Genomic DNA, 26,807 nt, shown 5'->3' on the forward strand with positions numbered 1-26,807 from the left:
GCGCGGCAGAGGCCAAAGCTCAACCTGGCGCATTGCTGCGCAGTCGCAGTCGCCGTTGCAGTCGCTGCGAGCAGCAGCGAAGAAAGGCAAGGCAAAAAAGCTGTAATGAAGTAAGCCAGGTAAATACTATACATGCAGACAGTGAGTCAAGCAAGTGTTTTCACATTATTTTTTTTTTTCATTTTTTAATACTTCCCTTAAAACACGTTCACAAGAAAAGTGCTTTGGAAAACTCGATATTTTTAACTCTAAGCATTATTTACCGATACATCGACAACTCGATTCTTTTTTAGTGTATGTCGATTTTATATTAATATCCAATATAAAAGTGTTTGTCCTGCCTAACTGACTGACTGACTGATCATTATACAGCCCAAACCATAAGAGCTAGAAGGCTGAACTTTTTTTATTGTGCAATTAAACGAAATAATAAAATGGGAAATAAAATTAATAATCCATAAAAATATGTATACATATATTGTTTGTTATGGAAATTGTGTAATTTATTTTTGTCAAAGACTTTCTTGACTAACTGTATGTATGCATGTCTGGTAATTACATTGGTATGTGTGCCCACATAAAGTCTTTAATTTGTATGTGACGGAGACCCAAAAAAAAAAACAAAAATAAGGAGCGAGAGAAAAATAAATAAATGAACATCAGAAACATCAGAAACTTTGCCGGTTAACGACTTGAATGCAAATTGCTTAACAATTTACAGCAGTAAAAAAGTAACAGCAACAATAACAACAACAAAAAAGCCCAAATCAAAGCAAATGAAAAGAAAGAAATGAAAATGAAAGAAACGATAACACTTATGTTAAATTCAAGATGGAACCGCAACAATCTCTGAAATAACAATAACAACTTTAATTTGAAGCTTATGTATGCATGTATGTGTGTGTGTGTATATATATATATGTGTGTGGGTGAAAAAATACATCGATGTTCGATGCATCGATAATTTGTACTTTCTTTGTCTTTTGAGCATTATGCATATATATTTTTGTTGCATACAATAATGTAACTCATATAAATTCAGAATTTTTTTTTAAGGAATTACAAAAAACAAAATACCAAAAATCAAAGTTTAAAAATCAGGATAAGGAAGAAAAAAAGGATTCATAAATTGGGAACATAAACTGAGAACAATATTCAGAGAACAAAAATAGAGAAGTTAAAATAACTAATTAACAGGCCAGTTCCGGTTTTCACTTTCGGTAAGATTTATCGGAAGTGAAAAAATCTTTAACCTGTTCTAATATTATTCCGGAAATATTTTATGTATTGAAATCACTTTGGGTTGGTAAAATTAAATCTGATATAGTAGAAATGGATAGTTTGAAAATTCTTTGAATAAATGCAACATGGAATAGGAAGTAAAAACCGGAAAATGACTGAATATTACTGGAATAAAAAGTTAGGAAAAGTGTTATTACTTTTTAAATCGCTACTAAAATCATACGTCAAACACAAATTTAAGATTTTATTTAATTTTTAAACTAGACGGCTTTTTGCTAAAAGAAAAAAGTTCAAAAGACATGATCAAAAATATTTCATTTTTATCTTCTCAATAACACAGAACTCCTAGTTGTGTTTTCATTCCCAACATTTTCGTTTTCTGAGCACAATTTCTTAACAATTCAATTCGTACAGGAAATTAAATGTGATATATATGATACTTTCTTATACATATTATATGATGATGATCGACAATTCGATACGCGCATAATTAACAAATTTAATTGTGATTTCTTAGAAGCTGCTAAACCAGATGAACATGGCATGCTGGCATTTATTATAATATTGTTTTTTTTTTTTTTTTTTGTCGTATCGATCTGGACGAGAGTAAAAGTTTTTTTAATTAACTTTAACTAGTTGCTAACTGCTTTAAGGTTTGTCAGCCAGTTTTTTCTTATTTCTTTATACGTTCGTCTGGTGTTTTATTTTATTGGTTTTTATTCATTTTTCTCTGGTTTTTTTTTATTATTATCATGCTTGTATTATGCTCGTGTTGTTTTGCCGGCTATTTGATCGTCACTCAAGGACAACAAGTTCATTTTTTAGACCCTGCACCAAACAAGTACAAGGGGTCTATTAAGTTTATCAACAGGGAAATGTGCATAAAATATATTATATATATATATTTTTTATTGTTGTAAAAGTATTATTTTAAATGTGCATTGTATTTATTAAATTTTTACTATTTTTATTGGTATTGTTTCTTAAGTTTTAGTTTTATTTTTAAATTAAAGTTGTTTAACATAACTACAGGGTCTCTGAGAGTCGAGCACACTCGACTGAAGCTTTTTCCCCTAGTCGAACATTGCGTGCGTCACATTTAGCATATTAACATAAATATTTGCATATATGCAGATGATTATATTATATATTTATACAACTTCGATTGTCTGACACAGTTTTATTTCATTTTTTTTCTTTTAAAATTTGTGTATTTCCCTTGAGCAGCAGCGCATCCTTTTCAAGGTCTGGTCACACTAAAGTGAAAGACTGATCTACAAAATGAGGATATTAAATTTGACGATTTCCTCTACGAATATCGAAAACTATTACTAAGAATACAAAATTTTAGAAATAAAAACTAGGAAAAAATTATTGTAGTGATAAAAATTGGTTGGTTTTTGGACATATGATTTGAGTAGCGTGTTAGATCTAATTAAGGTATTCCTTATTTTAACATTACCCAATTTTTGTCTTCCCAATTGGGTTTTCCTAATTTTTATTTCCAAAAAACATTATTTCTAATTTTGGGTTAGCTAATTGTTTCAAATTTTTTACTTTGTATATCTTTTTGTTGAATTATCCAAATGATGATTTCATATTTTTTTCTTTCCTGTCTTGGTTTCTAAAATTTCATTCTTAGTTTTTCCAACTGACAAAAAAAAAATTGATAACATCAATAAAATACATATTTGTTTTTCTTCTTAACAAATTAATTAAGTTCAACAAAATTAATTTTTCAAAAAAGTAATTAAATAATAATATATATTTTTTGCAAGAGAAATTTTGTAAAATTTGGATTTTATCAAAACACTTATTTGACCAACTGGATATGCAACTAGCAAAAAAAAACAACTAGCTCTTGAAATAATAAACTGAAAACAAAAAAAAACCGCTTTAAAGTTTGGCAATACCAAATATACCAGATTGAAGATACCAACAAAAATACCGATCGAGTTTCTTACTTTGTTGTTGTTGTTGTTGTAACAGCAGATGCGCTGATTTATCATTAATATTATCATCATCAGCATCATTATCATCATGATTATTGTTGTTGTTGTTGTTACCTGGAGCAAAAAAAAAAAGCTGAACGATTTTGTAACTCAAGGTTTTTGTGTTGGGACTGCAACCAAATTAGCTTAAAGTGAAAAAACCTCTTTTTTTCAACAAAAAAAAAAAAAACACAAAAACCAAACAAAAAGAAAAAGTTACTGATGTTTCTTTGGTCCAAACAAAATTCAGCATTACCAAATCAATGCAAATGCAATTTATAGGCCAACAAATTGGATTGGATTGTAAAAAATGATGCGCCAAACCAAACCAAAAAAAAACCTGCTGTAATAATAATAAAAATATTTATAGTATACATTATAAAGTCATACACTTAATTAAAAAAAAAACAAATGCAGTCTTATTTGATTTAATCGCATAACATTTAAATAGAAAATATTTTTTAAAATTTACAATAAAAAAACTTGAGATTTAAAACTTTGAACTTTTGAAATATCAAAGGGGAGACCCTTAGCATTGAAATCTAACCATGGCTATGATAGTCGTAAATAATAAAATTGTTTAAATGAACAAATTTTGAATGCAGAATGAATTCAGAGGACAAACCATGATCAGAATGATATTCCGTTTGAAAATCGGTTTAGTTTTGACAAAGGTTTGGAAATTTGAAGTTAGTCAGACTTTTGACCTAACATCTCTACAAGTCAAAATTTTTGTCAGATTTCACATGATTTTTAACATATAAATGAAAGCTCTCAGAATCAAATTTAAAGTGTTGTTTTATACAAATCACGATGTATGGAGTCGATTAAAAGTGAAAATTTGGGAATAAAAATTTTCCACTTCCCAAATTTCTAAGGGGGGACCCTTAGCATCAAACCCAAGATTTAGAGGGAAATAATTTTTTTTACAAAATAAATCCAATTTAAATGCAGAATAAATAAAGATGAAAAACTATAATTAAAATGACATTCTGTTTAAAATTCGGTCAAGCTTTGTCAAAGTTATGACAGTTTCAAGTTGCTCAAGCCTCTGATCTAGCAACTTTACAAGTCAAAATTTGTGCTCAATTTGACATGATTTTTTACAAGAAAATTAAAGTTTCCAAAACCAAGTTCTAAGTTTTGTTTTATACTAATTATGTTATAAGAAGTTCATTAAAAGTGAAAACTTGAGATTTAAAATTTTCAATTTTTAAAATTTTAAAGGGGGGACCCTTAGCATTGTTGTCAAGATTTGGAGAAAAATTATTTTTTTTTTTAATTAATAAAACTTTAATGCATATTAAATTTAGAGGCCAAACAATGATCAAAATGGCATTCCATTCGAAAATCGGTTCAGTTTTGACAAAGTTATGAGAGTTCGAAGTTGGCCAGACTATGGGTCCATCCACTTTACAAGTCAAAATTTTTGTTCAATTTCACATGATTTTTTACAAGAAAATGAAATGTCTCAGAATCAAGTTTAAAGTGTTGATATATACTAATTTCGATATAAGGAGTTCATTAAAAGTGAAAACTTGAATATTTCAAAGGGGGGACCCTTAGCATCAATCCCAGGATATAGAGAAAAATTATTTTTATTTTTAAATTAATATAATTTAAATGCAGAATGAATTTAGAGGCCAAATCATGATCAAAATGGCATTCCATTCGAAAATCGGTTCAGTTTTGACAAAGTTATGAGAGTTTGAAGTTGGCCAGACTATGGATCTATCCACTTTACAAGGCAAAATTTTTCTTCTTAGCTTTTAATTCAAATTTAAAAAAAAAAAAAATTTATCATGTTCTTGAATTTGTATCTTGCTCCACTCTATTTGGAAGGTTTTTGGGCTTCAATTCTTTCAAACCCGACATTTTTTTTGCGGCCCCTTTTTTTTCCGAGTGTATAATTTTAAGGCAGGGCTTGCAGTCAAAAGTGAACGAACCGTCAAGTGTGTCATTGTCATTAGGAACGCGTGTGTGTGTGTGTTTGTGTGTGGGTGTCACAAAACTTTGTCCAAGTTGGTTGTTGTCTTTGTCTTTTGGGATTTGGTGCCAGGTCAGCCAAACAAACAACTACCAGGTAATTACGGAAAAATCCGCTTAATATGCCAAATGAACACACAAACATACAGTTAGTGCTAGCAGTACACGTGTATAGCTGACAGTTTACCGTTATATGCATGAGAGTCGCATAAATTAAAATGACAATGTATTTATTAAAAAAAAACAACTTACAAGTTCTCGCTAGCTTTCTATTTCCATTGGCAACAATTCAACAGTTGCGGATTCTTTGTGATTTCGCTTAATTGCATTAATTAGTGTCACTGTCATTATTAATACATTACAAAATGACAAGTCAGCAAGCAAACTTGAATTTAAATTTGTGCGCCAAACACAGCGTGGCCAGATCTATAGATTGACAAAGACTAGTGCTGCCACACTATAATGTTTTTTATCAACTATTTGTGGTCACACTGGGCTAAATCGCAATACTCATTGCAGTCGCATCAAATAAAATAGATTTTTGTGTCACTAATACCTTATATTTTTTACAAGTCTTCGAAAGTCACAAAATAAACAACATAATTAAACACATCGTTTATAGGCTGAGCATTTTTCAAAACTGGCGCCAAGCATAGCGCGGCCAGATTGTAAAATTGATTTTTATTTTGTAGTGTTGTCTCGGAGCTGGCAGCACTGCTACTACATTTGTAAATCAGCTGTTGCGTCTCACGGTCTTAGCTTTTTTGCTTCGCAATTTCAGCTATTTTTCGGCTGCTTTCCAGCCACAAACTGCTAAAAACTTTTTAGTAAAAAGTTGCTGAGGGTCACACTGGCCGCAAATCGCAAAACATTGCAGTCGCTTTTACAATTGGAATAAAATGTTATTTAAGTAAAAGTGCAAGAACTTTTTGTTAAGTCGTTAAATCAGTGTATTAAGCACAATAAAAGGTGCGCTTAAATATATTAAATAAATTGATCAAAAAAATAGTGCTCTTCAAAGCATTGCAAAAAATTGGACACACTAACAAAAAGTGGAAAACGACGTCACAACGACAGCGCTGCAGCGTCGACGTCGCTGTCGGCGTCGTCACATCTCTTGTTAGACTATTGATTTTTATATTTGTGTGTAACTTCAACGCGAATTTCTGTCGGCCAAAGTAATAAGTACCAGAAAAGAGAACACAATTTAATAATTTGCATAGGCAAAAGTATTGCACATACACACACACACTCTCACACACACACTCCTAACTTTTGGCCAGTTGTTGTTGTTTGGCGGTGACATCATCAAAAAAAGCAGCTGCCAAACAATATTGGTTACATTCTTGGCCTAAAACTGATTCATAGTTTTTTAATACTCTTTTTTTTCTTTAACTTTCTTTTTGCAGCTGCTTTAAAACTGCACTTGTTGTAGTCGTTGTTGTAGTTGTAGCTAAGAAACAAACCTCCCCCGGCTCCTCCCCCCACGCAATTGTTTAGCAGAGACTTGCTTCCTTCGCAGCGTTGCCACACCTCAGCAGAAAATGGATCGCAAGGCGGAGCTGGAGCGCAAAAAGGCCAAACTGGCAGCACTGCGCGAGGAGAAGGATCGACGTCGTCGCGAAAAGGAAATCAAAGATATGGAAGAAGCAGCGGGACGAATTGGCACCGGCACCGGCATCGATAAGGATCAACGCAAGTGAGTTAACGATAACATGTATTATTAATAATTAACTATATTTAATACATATTTATTTGACAGAGATCTGGATGAGATGCTGTCATCGCTTGGCGTTGCCCCTGTTTCCGAAGTCTTATCCTCGCTGTCATCGGCCAATTCGCTGACATCCGATAATTCCAATACACAAACGCCCGATGTCAGTTTGCAGGCCACCACCGTCAATGGACAGGGGTAGGCCTATAACCGATACTAACCGTTTTATTTTTAACTGGCATAAGTTCGTTTTCAAGAATCTAACGGTTTCGGTACATTTCTTAAAAAATTACTTTTTAATTTCTGTCTGCTTAGGTTTGCCTTTAATTCAAAAATAACAAAATGTTGACTTTTAAAGTTCCTATATCTAAAATTGAACCGATTTTTAAACAGAATGTCATTGTGTTCATGATTTGACCTCTTAATTCATTCTGCATTCAAATTTAATTAACGTTGTACAAAAAATTTTTTTTTCTCTAAATCTCGGGCTCGTTGCTAAGGGTCCCTCCTTTGGAAATTTGACAATTCAAAATTCTAAATCTCAAGTTTTCACTTATAATCAAATTTTAAATTTTTAATTCACTCCTTATATCGTTATTAGTATAAAACAACACTTGAACTTTGATTTTGAGAAGTTTAATTTTCTTGTCAAAAAACAATTCAAATTGAACAAAAATTTTGACTTGTAAAGTTATTAGATCAAAAGATTGACCAATTTCAAACTGTCATAACTTTGTCAAATCTAATCCGATTTTCAAATGGAATGTCGTTTTGATCATCATTTTGCCTCTTAATGCATTTAAATTTATACAATTAGTTTATTCTTGCGTTTTTCAAACATTCTTAATTTTAAAACTCAAGCGTTTGAGTTAGTCAAAATACAACATTCATGCCACAGAAATCGAAAACATCCAAAAATCTCTCGAAAATGGAATAGCTGCAACATTTCTAATTTGTATTTGTTGTGTTTGTAGTGTTGGAAAGAAGCAGCCACTGAATCTGAGCGTTTACAATGTGCAGGCAACAAACATTCCACCAAAGGAGACACTCGTCTATACGAAACAAACACAAACAACCAGCACTGGAGGCCATGAACGTGATGGTGCGTATGCTATCGATGAATCGATATATTTTAGTTATATATACTCACATATCTAACATTACTATTTTAAGCAATAACTGAAACATCTCAATCGTTAATATTATTGTGTAGACACTTTCCCATAGTTTGTTGCTTCTCTTTTATTGTTTTTATTAATATTAGTATTATTGTGTGTGAATTCAAAACTATTTGTCTTCTTCGCTTGCCAAAAAAATAATCCCCCTCTAAAAATAGTCCTCTCCAATCTGTATTTGAATTTGTGTTGCGCCTCATTCGATGAACTAAAGTTTAGGGAAATAATAATAATAATACAACAGCAACAGCATATTTAAATATAAATGTGAAATAAAATAACAAATACAGTTCTTTCTTGCCACTCATCGCCTCTGTCAGGATATATGGAGGACTGGTGGCGTCCACGTAAAGGTACTAATCCTAATCCTAGTTTTAAGCAGCCACCAATCCACTTCAACTCTCAACTTTAGACAGCACACAATACTCGTACATGTTATGCTTAACTAATCACAATCAAATAATATCATGAGTAATTTGAGTTTTCATTAATATTATCAACTTTCGTTTCCAAGTATTTTCCCAAAGGTCGCACATTTGTATCAACACTTTAAAACTATTTTTTAAAATAATGTAAACTTTTTTTCTAATGGTTTTTCCATGAAAGAAAAATGTTCCCAAAAAATTTTTTTGTATACATTTTTGGCACCGCCTAAAATTATCGCTCCAGGTTAAGGAAACTATAATTTATTATTGTTAATAAAAATTAATACAAATTTTAAAATAATAAAAATTATGCAGTTTAAAAATAAATATTGCTTGTAAAAAGTGTTATTCCAAGTGGATACTGCTCAAGCAGTAACATTCGAACGCATTCAAAATAAAAAAAAAAGCATATGCCGAAACATTTTTTTTATTTTGACCAAAGGCAATACTTATAGCTCTTGAATAGCACTACAATTGGTGTTAAGCTTGATTTTATTCAATGGTTCGTTTTCAAGATATTTCCAAAGAACCAAGGCGTTCGCACGCTACAAAAACAAAAGTCGCATTAACGGCGCACAGTTCAAACAAAACAGTTCAGCGAAACCTGAGGGAATATTTTAAAGTGAATAATTTTAAAATGTTATGCATTGATGCAGTTTAATGTTTTTTTATTTGCTTCAAAAATATTAAGTAGTTCATTTTTAAGGAATTTTAGTCCCTGTCGTATGAAATATCTTTTAACATTTTAAGTTATTCAAAATTTGTATTAGCACAATTTAAGTGTTTTTTTTTTCTTTTTAATTAAAATACTCATAAGACAAAAGATAAATTTTGAAAGTAACTTTTTAAGATAACAGGCAGAACAAAATGTGTTGACTGTCATATATTTGCGACCTTTGGTATTTTTGATTTATGCAAATTTGAAATTAGTAATGCTTCAGTTTGTTGTTGTTGGTTTTTTTTATGGTATAGCTTTCTTAAAAACTTTTAATTCAATTTTCGCATCGATTTGAGCGCAATTTAATAATTTGTCTATTTACTTTTTCTTCCCCCTTTTATCTGTTCTTGGTACGCACGCAAAAATAAATGCAGCTCATGCTACGGATTATTATGGTGAGTAGTTGTTGAGTTTTGTACGTAAAACGTAAAACTAGTGATCCTGACTCCCTAACTCTCCCCAAGTAGAATTGTGTAATATAATAACTTTCAATCTATCTATCTATCACTACATATGCAGTCCAATCTATCTATCTATCTATTTGTTTACCTGTCGTATGTAGTTTGTTGTTAGTTGTATTGTTTTCTTTTTTAGATATTTCAAGTATTGCTCGATCACTATATATATATATATTTAGGTCCTACAATTGCTTTTTTTCGGCCTTTCGGTACAATTTCCCCTTAATTATTTATTTATCCACTGAGATTTTGTTTTTTTAATGTAGTTTCGATAAGAGATTCAGTTTGTATCAGCATTATTATGTTAAGCATGTCTATATGTGAATATATATATATGCATTAGCGATATATATATAGTGCATATGAAGCTATTATAACTGCGAATATGAAATTATAATTGAAATTGTTCCAACTCCACCCAATTTATAAGTTTTTAATTCGTTTAAGTAGTTGCAAATTTTTTTTTTACTTTTTTTTCTATATATACATTACATATAACTATATTCTATTTAAAAAAAAAAATAGCTCGCATTTTAATTTTGCGTATGACACAGTATAACAGTTTGACTGTTATATACTAGTAATATTTTTTACAAAAACAAAAGAAACAAAAAAGAGCTCGCATCTTAATTTTGCAAATGACACAGTATAACAGTCTGACTGTTATACACTAGTTGTATTTTGAGGTTAGGCTTGCCTTCATTTATCATTCTATGTTTATTTAGCATAACAAATCGACATTTATCTACTTTATACTTATATATAAACAATAAATATTAAAATATTAATCATAATGTGTCTTCTCCATCACAAGTATCAAATAAACATATAAACTTACCATATAAAAATATTTTCTTAACTATTATAATAATCTTAAGTCTAAAACAAAATGTAAGACACACACACACACACACACACACACTCACTCACTTACATACAGACACAGAAATGCATGTGTAAGCACTGAGTAAAATCATGTACTTATATATATATTTTATTGATTTATAGAAACTTATCTGTTATAATATTAAAATTGTAATATCATTTTGGCCAATTTGAGTGCTAATATTTTTTTTATATTTTACAAAGAAATATTTTAAAAAAGAAAAGGAAAAAAATTTTATGTTCTATCCTACTCTATCTCCCTTTCTTTCTCACTCTCTCTCATGTCCCCATAAAAATGAAAACACACGTCTCAAAAAATACCATATATTTCCATCATAATATCGTTAATAACGGTCGTATTTTTTTTATTTTGTTTATCACATTTGTTTTTTTTTATTACTTTTACTTTCATTTTGTGCCAAAGAGAAATATTTCTTAAGCAATTTTGAATGGGCGGTACGTTATGGCCAACAGATTTGAGATTATTACGTTTGTTTTTGAAAAAAATAATAATGAAATTTAATCAAAAAAAAAACAATGTATATGTACAATATATTTATTTCTTTATATTTCTTCAAGATGAATACAATCTTAATCCGGGTTTAGAGTGGGAGGATGAATTCACAGGTAGGTACACCCATAAAAACAGTGTTGGGAACCGACATGAAGCAAAATAGGAACGTACCAATTCTAACTTCTACCAGAAAAAGAGAAAAGAACAAATTTAATGTTGAAACTTGAAGGTTTAAAGAAATTGTAATATCTAAAAAAAGAAAAAAAAACGAAATTCGCGCTGTCACTTTCTAGCAAACACAGAACACACTTAAAAACATACACACACACAAAGACATGCTGTCCCTATCTAGCTAGCTATCTGCCTCGCTCTCGCTTGCCAAATGTATGTACAGTTAATGAAAATTCCATCATAACCTGCATGCATTAGCTATAGCATTATTCTTTTCATTACTCATTATGCTCCCTCTCTTTCTATCTGTCTCCCTCTCCTTCTCTCTCTCCCTCTCTCTCTCTCTTTCTGAATTCGCTCCATTTTGTGCAGTGACTAACACACAGAAGTTAATTACACATTTAATTTTTTTTGTTCAGAAGAGTCTCCAATCTCGAGCTGGGAATATTTGATTCTTTTGCTCATTGATTCGATCAGATATTAAATCAATTTTGATGCTTTAATTTGTAATTTTGTTAATTTTTCACATATATTTCCTGGAAGTTTCATTAATAACGTTTTTATTATTTATCGATTTAGAATCGAATCGAATAAAAAATATTTTATACTTGTGTATTCAAAACTTTGGAGACTTTTTCAAATCCAATCGATTTACACCAAAAATAATAAAAATCTATTTAGAATCGAATCAAATTAAACTTGTGAATTCGAAATTTTATAGACTTTTTTCAATCCAAATCGATTTACACCAAAAATAATTAAAAGCGATTTAAAATCAAACCGCATCGTGCACCAAGAATATCGATATCGATATCCTTCTCTCATTGAGCTTTCCGTTCTCTTGTTGTCACACTCACACACACACACACACACACACACCCACACCCACACACACCTGTATTCTCTTCACATCCTCGTTCTTCGCAACTGTCTTTGTCTCTGTCGCTCACACTAAGCACACATCAAGCGAAATAATAAAAAAAAAAAAACCAAATACAAAATACAGCACTCAAAAGCGACCTCTGTTGGCTGCTTAAATGTTGAAAGCAAAATGAAACATAAAGAAAACGTAATGCATATAAATTGAAAATAATGATGATATTGAAAATATGTAATATATTATTCCTAGCATAAATACAAACATAATTTTAAGTGCAACAATTTATAAACTGGGTGGAGCAATTGAAACAGTTACAGCTAAAATATTGAAACTGAAACTGAAAATCGAGAAATGTTATGATACGAACTTGAATATATATAAATACCTATCTAATAATGATACTTGTCTAGTTAATTACTACATAAAATACATATACCATAAATAATATTACTTAAAAAAATATATAACAACACTACACACATACATATGTACATATACACTCATATATATCTATATATATAAACAGACAGACTTTTGTAATTTATTAATTTAAAAAGATTTTTTGTTTGTCTTCTTTATAATTGGCTTTGTGTAATTTAGTTTAAACCGGTAAAAAGCGAATGCACATCTCTAACACGCACACACACACACACACTATATATATATACTGTACTAATTGTGTTTAATATCTCAAAAACGTCATAAACTTTGATATTACTCACAAACATGGAACCGATACTGTCTCTGTTAACCGTTTTATTAACCTTTTGGAATTGATAACCGTAACTGAAACCGCAACCTTAAAATTTATTTATTTTTTCTTATTAAAAAATTGTTGATTGACAAATATACAAATTTATTTAAATTTTTTTAACATAAAATTATATTAAAGAAAAACGATTTAAATTAAAAATTCAAATAAAAGCATAAATTATTTTAAACTAGAACTGAAAAGATAAAAACAACATTTTTAACTAATTTTGTTAAGCCGAATCGTACATCTTTATGTATAAAACTCTTTGTCCTGACCACTGACTGATTAATCAAACCATTGGCTGGAATTTTCGCACAACATAGCTAAGAACAAAATGAGAACATAACCGGTTTCAGCTCGGTTGAATACCCTGTTCAAGAAAGTGTTTTGACATAACAAAAAGTCACACATTTGTTTTAAAATAATTAAATTTGAGTCCATTTTTTAACTTGTTCTAAGACAAGACTTATGAAATAAAAAATAAAATAAAATTCCATAAAAAAATATATTTTTTGTGCAAGAGAAATTGTGTATAATTTTTGTTGCATTGTTTTGATGCATCAAGAATTCACGTAAAAAAAAAAGAAAACTTTTAAATTGAAAAACATTTAAATTCGATGAACATTTTTTTCCATTTCTTCACTCTACTAAAATAAAAATCCATAAAAAAATATATATTTGTTACAACAGAAATTTTGTAAATTTGTTGATTTTGTCAAAACACTTTCTTGACTAACTGTTACCATACATTTCAAAAATACAATATACGTAAGTGTTTTGAGAAGTATGAAAATTCACATATTTGTTTTATTATTTTTAAAAATGATTAAATTCAATAAATAAAAATACTTGGAAAATTTTTAAATTCGCTGAAAATTAAATTTTTTTTAAAAATTGTTTTAAGAAATTTGTTGATTTTGTCAAAACACTTTCTTGACTAACTGTGTGTGTCCTGCGTGCGCTCTCTCGCTTTCTCTCTCTCTCTCTCTCTCTCTCTCTCTCTCTCTCTCTCTCTTTCTAACTCACACGGTGCTGTGTTGAGCCTTTCACTCTAGTAAATTTAAGTCGATCTCTCTCTCTCTCTTGCTCTCTCGCTTTCTCTGTTTTCCAACACTACACCCACACACACACACACATGCACTCACGATCCACAAACTCAGACCAAAGCCAAATGAAAACAAAACACAAATGAATGACAGAGACAACAAGATGCAAATGCAAATGCAAACGCAAAAGTCTAAGTAAAAGCAAGAGCAAAAGCAAATACAAAAAAAGTAGAATTGTTCCTGTTCTGTCGATTGTCAAAGTTCCTTTAGCTGTGTTAGTTTTATACATTAAACAGTGCTTGCATTTGATGCCCAAGGAGATGACGAAGAGAGCTCGCTGCCACATTTGGATCATGGCTTTAGCTCCAAGCTTCCGCCGGGTTATCTCAACCACGGACTGCCCACCGTCAAGGACGTCGCTCCAGCCATCACCCCCCTCGAGCAGAAGAAGGAGCAGGAGGAGAAGAAGGAGGGTAAGTATCCTCTCAATTAATTGATTAGTAGTGATATGTAAACATCTCATTACATAGTCATTGCAACAGTTAATGATTCTGATTAATAAATAAAGTCTCATTTCATTATCATTGAATAAAAATATTAATAAATTTAATTAATTACTACTTATAAATCATTTCATATACTGATTTTCATTCGCATTTCTTTTATCAACGATAATAATATATGATTTTCGTTATTAATAGCTGGTATTCAGATCCCGAAAATTTGTTTATTATTATACTTTTTATTAACATTCATTTGGCATTATTTACCTTTTCTTAAAGATCAATCTTTAATGCAAATGAAAAACAGTTTTCATTTAGAATATCATTGATAAATCAATATTGTTTATTATTATTATTTATTATTTATTTGAAATTATTGCATTATCTGACTTACATTATCATTACTCTATATATATATATTATATATTATAATAAAATTAGAAATTCATCGTCATAACTTTTTGTATGCGCCTGTAATGGAATTTGTTATCATAATTGCTTTTTTCAATGATGGTTTTCTGATAATGACAATAACATTTTTAATCACGATTTCATGTAATTTTGGTTGTAATTAAATTTTCATTACAAAATCAATTAATTGAGCTTGTCACTAATTGCAATGATCATATATAGTTTTGATGTACTAATAATTGATTTTCAAGAAAAGTAAATAATGCAAAATTAATTAAATTCGTAAAATCATAAATAATAATAAATGACTTGTTGAGACTTGAATAACATTTGGTAATGAAATTGCAGTCAAGGAACTGTCGGAGGAGCAGAAGCAAATGATAATATTGTCGGAGGACTTCCAGAGATTTGTATTGAAAGCAGGTCGTGTCATAGAGCGCGCTCTATCGGAGAATGTGGACATTTATACGGATTACATTGGCTGTGGCGATAATGAGGAGGCGAATGATGAAAGATCCCATGCACGTTTATCACTGAATCGTGTGTTCTATGACGAACGCTGGTCCAAGAATCGTTGCATTACGAGCATGGATTGGTCTACACATTTTCCGGAACTTGTGGTCGCCTCGTATCACAATAACGAGGAGTGTCCGAACGAGCCCGACGGTGTTGTCATGGTCTGGAATACGAAATTCAAGAAACAAACACCCGAGGATGTTTTTCATTGTCAGAGCGCTGTTATGTCCACCTGCTTTGCCAAATTCAATCCAAATTTAATACTCGGTGGCACATATTCGGGTCAGATTGTACTCTGGGATAATCGTGTTCAGAAACGTACACCCATACAGCGTACTCCTTTAAGTGCGGCAGCCCATACACATCCGGTGTATTGTCTGCAAATGGTTGGCACCCAAAATGCCCATAATGTTATATCGATATCATCGGATGGCAAATTGTGCAGCTGGTCGCTGGACATGTTGTCACAGCCGCAGGATACCCTGGAATTGCAGCAGCGCCAGTCGAAGGCCATTGCCATCACCTGTATGGCTTTTCCGGCCAATGAAATCAATAGTTTGGTCATGGGCAGTGAGGATGGTTATGTTTACTCCGCATCTCGGCATGGTCTCCGCTCCGGTGTAAATGAGGTCTTTGAGAGGCATCTGGGTCCCATCACGGGCATCTCCACACACTACAATCAGTCTTCTCCAGACTTTGGTCATCTCTATCTAACCTCATCCATCGATTGGACCATCAAATTGTGGTCCCTTAAGGTGAGAAGGCTTTTTTTTTTAAATTATTTTTTAATTAATTACCAATCACTTTTTAAGAAGACCAAAAAATCTAAGTATCAAACTTTAGGAAATTATCTTAAATTACTAAATTCAACTAAGACAAGGGGGCTGCGCCCCCTGCTCGCTTCGCTCGACAGTAGAAAAAAAGTACTAAAAGTTGATTTTCGACCCATTGCTCCTATGACAGCTATGTGATATAGAAAAGCGATCTGAACCAACTTTGGTCAGGATGTACAACACCAACTTAAATGCATATTTTATGAGTTTGGTTAAGATATCTCAAAAAACAAAAAACTTTTTTACACTAAAACTTGATATTCAATCTATCGGTCCTATGACAGCTGTGTGATTTAGTGGTCGAAATAAACAGACGTAGGGCAAAAAAAAGATTTAACGAATATTAAAATATTTGAGTGCAGAATGTATTAAGATTCCAAATCACGGTCAAAATGACATTTCACTTGAAAATCGGTTTAGTCTTGACAAAGTTATAACAGTTTGAAGTTGGTCAGACTGCGGATTTAGCCACTTTACAAGTCAAAATATTTGTTAAATTTCACATGATTTTTTACAAGAAAATGAAATGTCAGAACCAAGATTAAATTGTTGTTTTATACTAATTACGATATAAGGAGTTGGTTAAAAGTGAAAACTTGAGATTCAAAATTTAAAATTTTCAAAATATCAAAGGGAGGACCCTTAGCATAGAACCAAAGATTTTGAGAAAAATAATTTTTTTTACAAAATTAATTAATTTCAATGTAGAATGAATTTAGATGCCAAACCATTATCAAAATGACATTCCATTCGAAAATCGGTTCAGTTTTGATCAAGTTATGACAGTTGAAAGTTGGACAACTCTTTGACCTAGCAACTTTACCACAACCGTACCACAAAAAAATATATAATTGCTTAAATTAAGTAATATAGATAATATATTTCAATTTTTTTGACTAATTAAATAATGTATATTTTGTGGGTATTTTCAGGACACTCGACCACTGTACTCGTTTGAGGACAACTCGGACTATGTGATGGACGTGGCCTGGTCGCCGGTTCATCCGGCTCTGTTCGCTGCTGTCGACGGCAGCGGTCGTTTGGACTTGTGGAATCTGAATCAGGATACCGAAGTGCCGACAGCATCCATTGTGGTCGACGGTGCTCCGGCTCTCAATCGAGTGTCGTGGACTCCGTCCGGATTGCATGTGACGATCGGGGACGAGTCGGGCAGACTCTATGTCTACGATGTGGCTGAGCATCTGGCGCAACCGTCGCGGGATGAATGGTCGCGATTCAATGCAACCCTCAATGAGCTCAAGATGAACCAAAACGATGAGGTCTAATGCATCACAGATGAAAACTACAATTGAAAATATAAATATTGCAAATATGAAAACTTAACTTAACAGCCTAGTTGGATATACAGTGGGTCAAACGAGTGTTAAAACAGTGTTAAGAAATTCACACATTTCTTATATTTATTTTTATCAATGCAAATTATGTTCTAAAAAATAAGACAACAACAAAAAAATGCATTAAAAACTAAAGATACATTTTTATCAAGAGAAATTTAAAGTTGTTAAAACACTTTTCCGACTTGCTGTATGTGACAGTTGGTCAAGCAAGTGTTTTGACAAAATCAAAACTTCACACAGGCTTACAAATTATTTTTCTTGTTTTTTTGATTTGTTCTAAAAAATATTAAATAAAATTAAAGTCAGTAAAATAAATATATATTCTTTTTTGCAAGAGAAATTGTGTAATTTTTTTGACTTTGTCAAAAAACTTTCTTGACTCGCTGTATATATGTTAATTATTGGAAACAGGATGATTTTTTTTTTGCTGAAAAAATCTCGGCTTTTTTCATGAGAAGAACACAAAAGACTATTATTTATATTTTTTGGAAATTCATTGAAAATATATATAAAAAGTTGAAAAAAAAAATGAAAGAAAAGAAAATAATTAACGTGCTAGTTTATATACAGTTGGTCAAGCAAGTGTTTTGACAAAATATACAATTTACACATTTGTTTTTCTTTCTAAAAAAAAAAAGAGAAATAATATAAAAATCCTTAAAAATATGTAATCTTTTTTGCAAGCGAAATTGTGTAAATTGTTGACTTTGTCAAAACACCTGCTTGACTCACTGTATGTAATTAGAGCCAGGCATGAGTTTCGTTATATTTTTCTTTTCAAAATTATAACGTTAAAAAGGGGCCGAGAAGAAGAAGCAGAGCACAAAAGACTATTATAAATATTATTTTTGAATTAAAAACATTGAAGTGTATTTACATATATATTTATAAATATATATATATATATTTATAAATATATATATATATATTTACTACATACTTAATGTATTTACTCGTGCTATATTATTAGTTGTTCTCTCCCAAATCTGTTCAGTTTTCTTTCCATTATCTCTGCCCCTTTTTTGCTTTTTTTGAAGTTCATTAAATGAAGTATGAAAAACAAATGAAAATACCCAAATCCTGCTAAAAATCATTGGTATTGTAATTAATTTGAAATAATTATTATTAGTTTTAGAACTGATTTCTGAATTTTTGTTTTTGATATTTTCATATTCTCTGTATAAAAAAAAACAAAAAAACAAAAAAAAAAAAAGAAAACTAAATAACATTTTTATTTATATATATACATAAACCTATATAAACTTAAAACGAACAAGTTGAGAATTAGAAGAATGACAAACAACATGTATATTAAAAACTCGTGCAAAGTGACAACTAAGCAAACAATTTAACAAGATTAAATAAAGATAAAATCATAAACACACACATCTATACATATGTGTGTGTGTGTGTGTATGAATAATGCCTCAATTAAAAGCATTCATCTGTAGTTATTCATTTGTATTCACATGTTTTGGGCCTGAATCATCACAATGTTATGTCAATTACAGTATGGAAAGTAATTCTTTTGACAAGCAAAAGAAAACTTAAATCAGTTTTTAAGATTTTTTGAATGGGGTTTTACTTTTATTTTCCATTTTAATCATAATAACTTGTGTTTCCTTTCTTTTTGGTCTATATAAACAAGCTTAATCAAAACAATTAAATTTTTATTTAAAAAAACAACTTCTTCTTATTTTCAATCAAATAAAATATATGAAATAATAATTAACTTAAAATTTGTATATAAACATCGTTATATATTTTTTATAGGTATATTAAATAATTTATTTGTCATAAAAATTAATAAGTAATATATTTTTATAAAAATCAAATTTTTTTTAAATTAAATTTTCTTAATTTTTCTGATTTTAATAATCAAAAGAATTACTTGACATACTGTATGCAAGTCTGTCGTCAACTGCAGTTGAAACGAAACGAAGCGAAAGCCGTGCTTAAAGCAAACTCAAAAGCTCCCTCGCAAAAGCGCTCTCTCTCTCTCTCTCTGGCTGTCTCACTGTGAGCGCAGTGGGCTGTGGTGTGAGGTGGAAGGTGGGCGTTGCAGCAGCGGCAGGCAGACAAACAGCGACGACGACATTTGGCAGCAGTGTCAGTCGCAAAAGGTAAAGCAAAGCAGACAGTAAGAAACGGCAACGAAGCTCGCACAAAGCGTAATAAAAGAAAAGAGAAAATTTGCATAGAAATTGCAATTGCAAGAGACGTTGGAGAAAGCGAGATAAAATCAAATGGAATACAAGGTAAGTACGCTGTTACAAAATAAATCGATTGTGCGTGAGCAAAATAAATTGAAAATCAAATGTATATATATAATATAAGCGAATATTAATAATCGATGCGTCATCATACAGGCAGTGCCCACTGTAGTGGCCCGCAAGCCGTTCGATGCCGTCGCCGATAGTCAGGAACTGCGCGGTGCAATGCGTGGCTTGGGTACCGATGAGCAGCAAATTATCGATATACTCAGCACACGCAGCAACGCGCAGCGTCAATCGATAAGCGCCGCTTATGCCGCCGAATTCGAACGTGATCTTATCGATGATCTAAAGGATGAATTAGGCGGTAAATTTGAGGATGTTATTGTAGCTTTAATGCGTCCGCCAGTGGAATATCTGTGTCAGCAGCTGCACGAGGCAATGGCTGGAATGGGTACCGAGGAGTCTACACTGGTCGAAATACTGTGCACCAAAACGAACGAGGAGATGCGCGAAATTGTTGTCGCCTATGAGGATAAATATGAACGCCCTCTGGCGGAGCAAATGTGCAGCGAAACATCGGGTTTCTTTCGTCGTCTGCTCACGCTGATTGTGACTGGAGTGCGTGACGATCTGACAACACCGGTGGATGCCGTTCAGGCCAAGGATCAGGCAGCACAGTTGTATGCCGCTGGCGAGGCCAAACTCGGCACCGATGAGGAGGTCTTCAATCGGATAATGGCTCATGCCAGTTTTCCGCAGTTGCGTCTGGTTTTCGAGGAGTACAAGGAACTATCCGGCCAAACTATCGAGCAGGCCATCAAGCACGAAATGTCCGATGAGCTGCACGAGGCCATGATGGCCATAGGTAATACCCTATCCCTTCCCTCAGTCAGTAGACTCCTCCCCAAAGTGTACTCCTGTTATTCTGTTGTAGCAGACAGACAGACATTTTCGACCCTATAAAGCTTAATTTGAACCCGATTGTACCTATGCATCCGATTGCTCCTATAGCAACTATATGAGTATAAAGTCATCCGATTATGACAAAATTTTTTCAGTGTGTAACAGACAGTGTGAGTTTAGTTGCGTTATCTTAAGAAACAAAAAGTTGTTCATACTAATGGTTTATAGTCGTCCGATTTTAACCAAATTTGGTCAGGGTGTAACATATATAAAAAAGACATGATCTGTAAGTTTGGTTGAGATAGCATTAAAACGAACTAAATATTTCATAATAAATAAATTTCTTTATTATTAACTGTGACCCTGAACTTGACCCCCGTGCAATTCAAATTTCACAAAACGCCTTATAATGATCAGTCAGTGAGTCGGGACAAAAAGTTGTATATATATAGAAATATAGATTGATATTGATCTTGGATCAGGACTAGAAGACATTTTCCCCAAAATTAACTTTTATTGGTGCGAAATCTCTCACCCATATCTGCGTATTGTGAGTTGTGCCTTTGACCTTTATCGTTATCATTCTAACAACTTGCATATTTCTTTCAGTGGAATGCGTGCAATCTCCGGCGGCTTTCTTCGCCAATCGGTTGTATAAGGCTATGGACGGAGCTGGTACCGATGATGCGACCCTTATACGGATCATTGTCTGTCGATCGGAGATTGATCTGGAGACGATTAAACAGGAGTTTGAGCGCATCTATAATCGCACGCTGCACAGCGCCATTGAGGTGAGTTATAGGATACCCTGTAATCCTGTAGATTGCTTATTAACATTTAAGTAATGCATTTTCAACTTTTGCTTTTCTGTATTCTTGTTCTTGTTCTTGATCTTGATCCTCCCCATCGTTGGTGTTTTGTGGTGTTGTTTGTTATTGTGTGTGTGTTTGGGTCCCTAGGACGTAAGTATTGGTTCACTCAATTGGCTTAAAGCTTAAATACACCACTAACATTTTGGTACCTTATACGAATTCCGAATGTATTTTAAGGAATTACAAAAAAAAAAAAACCAAGAATAAAATATATTAAAAATTACAAAATTCACCCAAGAAAAAAATTCAAAAGAAATATTAATTTATATTTTTTTTTATAAAAAATTAAAAATAATAATTAATTTAAATTTTTATTATAAAAATTTAAAAAAATTTCGGAGTTTGAATGAGGTACTATAGGGAATCATCATTTTGACCCGCTTGTGGAATTCCAAATTTAGTTTTAATATAATTAAAATTGATTAATTTTCTATTAAATATCCAAAAAATTTTATTTTGTATTTCATTTGCAGTCGGAGACTTCTGGCGATTACAAACGGGCTTTGACGGCTTTACTACGCGGCGCCTAAACGTGGTTAAAATCATAAAATGTTTTTAAAAATTTACATGTGTAATCAGACTTAAACCAGGGATCGTATCGTTTAAAATTAAAAAAATTCAAAGTATAGCATACTAATAATTTATGAAATCTTAATTACATAGTCTAAATGAAAAAATATTAAGTCATAATTACATTTAAATTTTGATTTGTATTCTTTTTCGTATTTTTGGTATATTTTAATATGTGCTTTTAAAAATTAAGAACAACAGTTTTTCAATTTTTACAGAATAATAAACTTCTTTTTTAAAATAATAGATCAAACAGAAAAAGTAAAAGTCGAATATAATATTCGTTATTAAAAATTGAAAACAAAAAAAGTTTGGATTGTTTTAGAATACACACCAACCAAACATAATACTATATTCAAAGATTTTCTCAGTTTTTGAGTTATTTTTTTTTGATTTCTTTAAATTTATAACTTTCTTTTAGAATTCCTGGTTAAAGCTCAGCATTGAAATTATAGTATTGTAGCGAATTTAGTTAAATGGCTTTTAATGTTTGCATTGAGCGCACAGTTGCCGCAATAAATATGCGTACATGTAATAAATATACTTTATATATATCTATATGTATTAAACAAAATGAATTAATTACACGGAATACATGAAATTTCAACTTAAATGTTAACTAGGGGAACCACATTGAATCACGATCATCATCATCATCATTATCCACAGGATTGGGATTAAGATTAGGATTACTTAAAGTATAACTTGTGCAACTCCTTCGACTTTACGGGCAGATAATTTTGCATTTCATCCGGATTCGTCCAGAAGCTCACGGAACTCTGAAGACAATCATTTATAAATGTGATTAATGAAATACAAAATTATTTAAATAAAGTCACAAGTACCTGGAGCGCTGTACAGGGCGCTTCCCGATGTATATACTCCTTCAATATGTAATCGTTCTCGATCTCGCAGTGGAAACGCGTATCGTGCATCCGGATGAGGACGTCATCAATGCGCAGAAAGTGACGCAGGAGAACAAAGAAACCGGAGGGCATCACACGCTAAAAAAAAAATAAAAGAAATGCATTAAAACCAGCTTTCGTAACGATTATTATTTTTTGATAAAAACATAATTTACTTATAGAAATTACTCAAAAATTTAAAGTAAAAAAAATATTACTATTAAAAATATTGTATACAGGTGTGTAATTGTTTTTAAAAAACATTTCTCTTCAAAAACTCTAGAGATTTCTGGTCACACCGGTTAAAAATTAAACCATAACTCTTATTTTAATTCTTTATTTTAAATATTAAAAATAAAAGTTTTGTTTCAATTTTAAGGACCTTATGTAATGTTTTCAGATTTTGGAAGTATATCAAAAGATTTTTTTTTTTGTATATTTTTATAACAAAAATTTAATAATTTGTACTTTTGATTTGTATTTGAAAAAGTTTTTCAATGTGCAATTTACTTACAATTCGCACACTCATTGCTGAGATGCCGTGATCATGAAGTTCATCTTCGTAGAGTGTGAGATCGTGATAGAATAATATATTCTCGCGCTGCATTAGCTTCATCTTGTTCAGGGTCTGATCGGTTGGTTCGCTGCGAAACTTATCGTTCAAAGTGCCCTGATATGTTGAGGTGAATGTCCAATCGAAAGGCTTGTACTTCTGCTCCATATTTTGTTCCGAACTGCAAGAAAATCCATATAATATAAAATTTTTGAGCAATTCTTATAAATCGATCAAGATGAAATTTTTAAGAACATTTTTTTTTAAGAATTTAAGAAAATTTGAATACAGAATGAATTAGGAGGTTAAACCATGACATTCCGCTTGAAAATCGGTTCAGTTTTTAAAAATTTAAGAATTTTTGAAGTTGTTTAGACCTTTGATCTAGTAACTTTACAAGTCCAAATTTTTGTTCAATTTCACATGATTTTTTACAAAAAAATGAGATGTCTCAGAATCATGTTTAAAGTGTTGTTTTTTGCTAATTACGAAATAAGGAGTTAATTAAAAGTGAAAACTTGAGATTTAAAATTTTGAATTTTCAAAATTCCAAAGGGGGGACCCTTAGCATCGAACCCAACATTTAGACAAAAATATTTTTTTTACAAAATTATTCAATTTTGAATGCAGAATGAATTAAGAGGCCAAACCATGATTAAAATGACATTCCCTTCGAAAATCGGTTCAGTTTTGACAAAGTTATGAGAGTTCGAAGCTAGTCAGACTTAAGATCTAGCAAGTCAAAATTTTCGTCCGATTTGACATGATTTTTTACAGAAAAGTTAAAGGTCTCTGAATCAAGTTTAAAGTATTCTTTTATACTAATTACGATATAAGGAGTTAATTAATTGAGATTTAAAATTTTCAAAATATCAAAGGGGGGACCCTTAGCATTGAAAACCGAATCTAGGCGAAAATATATTTTTGAAGGAATTTCATAAAATTTGAATGCATAATAAATTTGGAGACAAAATAATGCACAAAGTGGGTTTTGGTTAGAAAATCGGTTAAGTTTTGATAAAGTTACGAAAGTTTAAAGTGGTTCAGGCATTCTCACAAACTTATAAGCCAATTTGCAGCCTTTTGCTACTGAGTTACTGGGCAGTTAGTCAAGAAAGGGTTTTTGGTCAGAAATCATGGACGTCAGAGCCGGAGTCCCTCAGGGAAGCGTACTGGGCCCAGTGCTATACACAATCTTCACCGCTGACATGCCTATTTCCCCAGATGCCAGGCTGCTAGCAGCCACCTATGCGGACGACACGGCCTTTCTTGCCAGCGACGCCTCCCCTCAAACTGCCTCGGACATCCTCCAAGTCCAGCTCAATACCACAAACATATGGTTAAAGCGCTGGAATATAGTGGTCAACGCTGAGAAGTCCACCCATACGACCTTCACACTCAGAAGAGGAGAATGTCCACCAATACATCTAGACGGCACTAACATTCCCACCAGCATCACGGCCAAGTACCTAGGCATAACTCTAGACAGAAGGCTTACATGGAAGGCACACCTAAGCAACAAAAGGACTCAACTAGATGAGAGGCTGAAGAAGCATCTCTGGCTCATAGGGAGAAGATCGCCACTCAGAACAAGGGTGAAACTGCTCGTCTACAAAACCATCATGAAGCCCATGTGGACTTACGGGATCCCCATCTGGGGCACTGCCAGACGCTCAAATCTCAGCAAGATTCAAAAATTTCAAAACAAAGCTCTGAGAATCATTTCTAACGCCAACTTGCTCACTCCAGATGCAGAAATCCACAATGAGCTTGGCATCCCATGGGTCTTCGACGAGATTACCAGGCTGAGCAAATCCCACACGGACCGCCTGGACAGGCACATCAATACCCTAGCTATCAACCTGCTAGACAATAGCACAATCACCAGGCGCCTGAAGAGAGTCCACCCGCTGGATTTACCCCATCGTTGATGCCTTCACAACACCACTGATGTTGAATACATCACCTCCCAATACCATACCATAGCTGATGCCGAGCACATGACACAGTGTTGATGTACTTCTTAATTGTCAATGTTACTTCCCCGCAATTTATTGATTGTCCACTAAGGACAGATTATAAATAAAGACTTTCTGATTAAAAAAAAAAAAAAAAAGAAAGGGTTTTTGACAAAGTCATAGAACTTAAGTATTTTTAAAAAAAATAAAAGAAACAACAAATGTGTGAATTAATTGACTCACTGTATTTGCACATACTAATGAATACAGTGAGTGCATAAAGTGTTGTGCTTTTCGGCTTACCGCGTTTCCCGCCATTCCTGAGCGCAGGCAACCTCGACCGCGGAGTCTTTGCCATTGGCTACCAGAGCGAGAGCATCGATAGGCTTGAATTCCATGAGAGCGCCATTGGTGTGCTGGAGGACGAGCCTGTTTTTGTGGAACACCATGTCTGGCAGATGGGGCAACTCCAGAGAGTGCTGATAATGGCACAGATCACAGCGATTGGCATCGTTCTTATCGCAACACTTGTCGCTGCCCAAATGGCACATACTCTTCAATATATGCGATTTCTCATAGCTGATGGACCAGTCATTAAATCGCAAGGATTCGCAATCCACCGGCAATCGCAGCACACTGTACTACACACACACATGAATCAATTATTACTAACTATATAATTTCAAGACATATTAATTTAATTAATATCTCACTCATTTACTTACTTCATTTGCCATAATTAAAATGAATGAATTTCAAACAACAAACTATCAAACTCATATAAAACGCGTATAATTAGTAGAGCTGCATCCAAAGTTAGGTCATTTCGTTCAGAGAAAGTTCAAGTGAACGGTTCACTGAAATGACCGAGTGAACTTATTCAGTCTTTCATGAACTATATGGTTCAATTTGTTTATTTTGTTATTTAATTGGTTATTTGTACTTTACAAAAAGCGAAAATATGTCTTTCGCAAAACGCTTTTCTAACCACGACGTCGCCACCTGGCCCAAGTATTGCCACCCGACCGAAAGGTTGCCACTCCAGTTTAAATTTCCGATCTGGTTTGATTTTCTGCGAATCGATATTATTGTATGAATATTGTTTGTTATTGCAGTATAGTATTGCATTATAAAAATGAAATAAAATACGAAATAAATGTATGAATTAAAGCTGCAAGTTTTAAAAACAATTAAAATTTTTTTTATATATCTTACTACCTCGATATTTGCAACAAACTATCGATATATGC

General features: G+C 32.3%; 3 protein-coding genes across 17 annotated transcripts; 2 read left to right on the plus strand and 1 right to left on the minus strand.

The window, feature by feature from the left end:
- Positions 1–6,043: 6,043 nt before the first annotated feature.
- On the plus strand, positions 6,044–17,566 carry LOC117782055 (cytoplasmic dynein 1 intermediate chain). Of its 13 annotated transcripts, none has more exons than XM_034618980.1 (10): positions 6,044–6,188; positions 6,629–6,918; positions 6,982–7,131; positions 7,908–8,035; positions 8,429–8,461; positions 9,626–9,646; positions 11,174–11,221; positions 14,256–14,432; positions 15,222–16,144; positions 17,155–17,566. In XM_034618980.1, the coding sequence occupies exons 2-10, from the start codon at positions 6,764–6,766 to the stop codon at positions 17,506–17,508; spliced, it is 1,989 nt and encodes a 662-aa protein (XP_034474871.1). In that variant the 5' UTR covers positions 6,044–6,188; positions 6,629–6,763; the 3' UTR covers positions 17,509–17,566. The 13 variants fall into 13 exon arrangements, with proteins under 13 accessions (XP_034474871.1, XP_034474881.1, XP_034474890.1 ...); XM_034618990.1 differs by having other exon boundaries at positions 14,277–14,432; XM_034618999.1 differs by having other exon boundaries at positions 14,280–14,432.
- A 2,012-nt stretch (positions 17,567–19,578) lies between these two features.
- On the plus strand, positions 19,579–22,116 carry LOC117793656 (annexin B10). Of its 2 annotated transcripts, XM_034634038.1 has the most exons (5): positions 19,579–19,838; positions 19,950–20,661; positions 21,309–21,490; positions 21,659–21,661; positions 22,045–22,116. In XM_034634038.1, the coding sequence occupies exons 1-5, from the start codon at positions 19,827–19,829 to the stop codon at positions 22,099–22,101; spliced, it is 966 nt and encodes a 321-aa protein (XP_034489929.1). In that variant the 5' UTR covers positions 19,579–19,826; the 3' UTR covers positions 22,102–22,116. The 2 variants fall into 2 exon arrangements, with proteins under 2 accessions (XP_034489929.1, XP_034489930.1); XM_034634039.1 differs by lacking the exon at positions 21,659–21,661.
- Positions 22,117–22,612: 496 nt separating this feature from the next.
- LOC117783323 (TIP41-like protein) lies at positions 22,613–26,598 on the minus strand. Of its 2 annotated transcripts, XM_034620693.1 has the most exons (5): positions 26,283–26,598; positions 25,861–26,198; positions 23,561–23,780; positions 22,987–23,145; positions 22,613–22,920 (listed from the first exon to the last, which is right to left on the minus strand). In XM_034620693.1, the coding sequence occupies exons 1-5, from the start codon at positions 26,292–26,294 to the stop codon at positions 22,831–22,833; spliced, it is 819 nt and encodes a 272-aa protein (XP_034476584.1). In that variant the 5' UTR covers positions 26,295–26,598; the 3' UTR covers positions 22,613–22,830. The 2 variants fall into 2 exon arrangements, with proteins under 2 accessions (XP_034476584.1, XP_034476593.1); XM_034620702.1 differs by lacking the exon at positions 25,861–26,198.
- Positions 26,599–26,807: the final 209 nt, after the last annotated feature.

The sequence above is a fragment of the Drosophila innubila genome, chromosome X, assembly GCF_004354385.1.
Source record: "Drosophila innubila isolate TH190305 chromosome X, UK_Dinn_1.0, whole genome shotgun sequence".
NCBI lineage: Eukaryota > Metazoa > Arthropoda > Insecta > Diptera > Drosophilidae > Drosophila > Drosophila innubila.